The sequence below is a fragment of the Colletotrichum chrysophilum genome, assembly GCF_026319265.1.
Source record: "Colletotrichum chrysophilum strain AFK26 chromosome Unknown scaffold_242, whole genome shotgun sequence".
NCBI classification, from domain to species: Eukaryota; Fungi; Ascomycota; class Sordariomycetes; order Glomerellales; family Glomerellaceae; genus Colletotrichum; species Colletotrichum chrysophilum.
Window position 1 is genome coordinate 5,873 of NW_026517529.1, and position 3,404 is coordinate 9,276.

Below are 3,404 nucleotides of genomic sequence, written 5' to 3' on the forward strand. Positions count from 1 at the left end.
CCGTCCTTTTGCAACCAAACATTGGCCTGGCTCCGGCGTGTTCGATGCTTCCTCCGAAGGCTTCCCATCGTTGAATGAAAAAGGGGCATAATCCCCTGGAGTCCATATAAAGGACTTGTAACTGTAAAAAAAGAAATTGCAAAAGCCCATCAAGACGTGGGCAAGAGGTATCCCGGTAAAACCCAAACTCCCGCATGATTCGTGAAATAAGCCAACGTCCACCCCGGGTATCCATTCGTGACCAACCATGCAATGCTAACTCTAAAAAGTCTTTGCTCATGAACCAGTAGGTCACTTCGTCATTTCGTGTCCAGATTCATTCCCTCCACATTACAATCCTAAAGCCACGGGACGGTGCTGTACCCGTGCATATCCATTACAAGGACGGGTCGACGGTACCACTGTCGTTATGATCGCCAAAATCAAGGAAAGACTCCCAGTTCTCGGTAGCGCTCGGCCCCGGTGTGGTACACTCGCTTTGCCCGTCGTCAAGTCGTTGGGTGTACGGGTTCAAGTGCCCGTTGAAATACTCGTGTGATGACAAGGTCGGGTCATCCATCGTCGGATCGTGTTTCAGATCGGCCATGTCTGGATACCACGCCTGCTGTTGATAGGGGTTTCCCATAAACATCTGTGACATGGGATCGTTCATGTCAAAGTTCGGTACCATCATCTTCGCATCCATGGGCAACTCAGACGTGAACGAGGACCCTGGCGGGAACAAGCTGGCGTCCAGGCTCGTTATTGGGGACGGGAAGGTGGACGCGGATCGTGTCGACGGGGTGGCAATAGCAGCCTCGGAGGATGGAGACAGTGCTGGTGGCGAAGTGGCAGGGTCACGGGCAACTGGTGTAGACATATCCATCGGGGAGGCTGCAGACTGTGTTCTCTCTCGTTGCTGCGTTCCTTGCTGGAAATTGACCGTGCTGAAGGTCGGCGACATTGGGCTCGTCGCAGCAGCCTCGGATTGGGCTTGCTGGTGACGGGCATTGCTGGGAGCGACGGGCTGATAGTACATGGAATTGGTCAAGTTGTGGGACAGTGCTTGAGCCTGCTTGGTGGCGTTTGGGAATTGCTCAGCGAACATCTTGTTGATCGGGTTGTCGGCCCACTCCTGGTTACGGAGACCAGCGACCATGCTAGCCATCGCCACACGGTTCGCGAGGAAGGCATTGACTCGGTAGTCAAACTCGGGTGAACCAGTCTGAAGGTGGGCTGCCAGCATGCGGTACGATCTCGGCATGTCGTCTTCCTCTTCCTCGTACATCTCCTCGGCCTGGACGATAGCCTCAGAAATCTTGAAGCCCTTGCCGGTACGCTTCTTGTGAATCTCGCTGGCCATCTTGGCAGACTGCACGCGAGCCTCAATGCTCCGGTCAGCTCGGCGGGATGCAGCAATGTACGCCCTCTCCTGGTTCTCCTCATGAGAACGCTCAGTCTGTGACGCTCACAGTCAGCCAAAGTCAGGGAAAGGGGAAATCTTGTGATGTGAAGCCGTCATGTAAGGGTGGCTGACGCAGTCAAGCGGGCTGCATGGGATCTCGGGGCAGGATTGACGAGTGGGCAGGATACGAGATGAAAAAGGTATAAAAGGGGAATGGCAGCCAAGCACCAGAACTGGCTCCTGCAAGAGTCGTACCTTCTTCTGACCCCTGTCCATAGCCATGCTGGGCGAGATATTGCTGGCGTCTAACGATCGCTTGGGCATGTTTGCTGACGTTGTCGACGTTGGGGATCGACGTGTGATATGTAAATTGGGCGGGTGTATCCAGACTTCGGTGTGAAGTCACTCGGGCGAGTGCAAAGTTCGATAAATAAACGTGAGGCGTTCGTAGGGGTGGAAGGCGGCCAATGTGCTTCAAAGGCTAGAACCTGTGAAGCCAAAACCGCCTGATTCTCAGGCAATGTTGCGTCGATGGCTTATTCGTCGTCGATATATTGGAGCTCGCGTGAGTCGTGATAGCTTTACAGTGGTGAAAGAGCTTCGGGAATGGTGTACCAAAAAGGTTGGGAGAGGACAAGAAGGTAAGAAGTGCCACTGGGCCGCCTCCAAGTCTTATACAAACCCAGGGTTCGTGCTCCTCGGGGATCGGTCTAGAACGATGGGACAGCACAAAAAGTATGGCAAGTGCCCCCCCTCCCCTCCTCACGCACCAAAACAGAGAGAGCAAATCGGACCAATGTTCCATGCGGAAGCAGGTGGGAAAGCGCGAATGTGGTGCGGTGCGGTGCGGTGTTTGGCTGGTTGCTTTTGCTGGCTGCCGGGTTACTGGAGCGAGAAGCAGCGAGAGACAGGGCCCCAGGAAGTCCAGGATAGGCTCCAAAGGGCGCTGAGGGGGGGCGGTACATTGCCCGGGTACATTGAGGTGGTCCACGGGCGGGCAGTGTATGGGAAAGCGATGGAGGGCTGGCTCCTTGACACCGGACTCTGGAGCGGCAGCAGTGCTGCGCTGCTGCAGTGGCGGACAGGCATGTGGTAGCGGAAAGGGCAAGTGTCACTCGCCTGGTTTCGATCGCTAGACGATCTGGGAGCGTTTGATCGGGTTACGCTCTGTTGATCGATCTCGATGACAGAGGGTCGCTGTGTTAAAGCCACGCCCTGCGGAGAGGTATCGGCCGGGTCACTGGTGAATCGACACTGGTTTGGGTGCGTGGGAGGGGGGAACACTGTGAACCTGCCCTCTCCCCCTCATCTTTCTCGTACCCTACCGTTTTCGGACTAGTGCCGGGTCGTTTTGGCGGCACGACGGGCAGGGGTTGCTGGAGGGCAGCTGCGTGGCTTCGCCTCAAGGGTGACTTCCATACTTGCTCAATGTTGGGCAACAGAAAGGGCAGGAAGGAAGGGGCACCGGAGGAAGGCTGGTGGTGGGCAGAGAAGAAGGTGCTGGCTGGGACGGTGCACACGCACACAGAAGGCACCGCTGTCCACAGTTCACAGTCCACGGCTGGACGTGGACGTGGAAGGACGTGGGGTGGGGCACAGACCGAGTGGGGCGATCCAAGCTCGCGCTCGCGCTTGACCTCCAGGCCCCACCCGCGCAACCGACAGGGCGGGAGGGAGCCCCGGGTGTGCTCCTGCAGGCCCAATCCTAGCAGGAGCTTCCTCCAGTCCCCCATTCTTTCTTTCCAAAAATGCAATTCATGCGTAAATATTGTGCAGCCAGAGGAAGGAGGGAGAATTCGTACCTGCCCACGCAAAGGAGAGGCAAGCAACGCAGGAAGTAGGGTAGTACTTTGAAGGTAGAGGTCATGTTCGTACAGACCGGATGTCATGAGAATGGAAGCAACACTTCATCCAGTGTGCAAGTATCAGCAGCAGCAGCGGCAGCAGGGCACACCTTCAAGCTATCTCCATCCTTTCTTTTCCTTCCCGCTCAACACCATCTCGTCGCCCACAAGGGGGC

The 3,404-nt window shown here is 56.2% G+C and overlaps 1 protein-coding gene across 1 annotated transcript; it reads right to left on the bottom strand.

Moving 5' to 3' along the window:
• Positions 1-376: 376 nt before the first annotated feature.
• On the bottom strand, positions 377-1,708 carry COL26b_013619 (uncharacterized protein; the record flags this gene model as incomplete). Its single annotated transcript, XM_053186214.1, has 2 exons — positions 377-1,438; positions 1,640-1,708. 2 exons carry the CDS (start codon positions 1,706-1,708, stop codon positions 377-379), a joined length of 1,131 nt encoding a protein of 376 aa, XP_053029833.1.
• Positions 1,709-3,404: the final 1,696 nt, after the last annotated feature.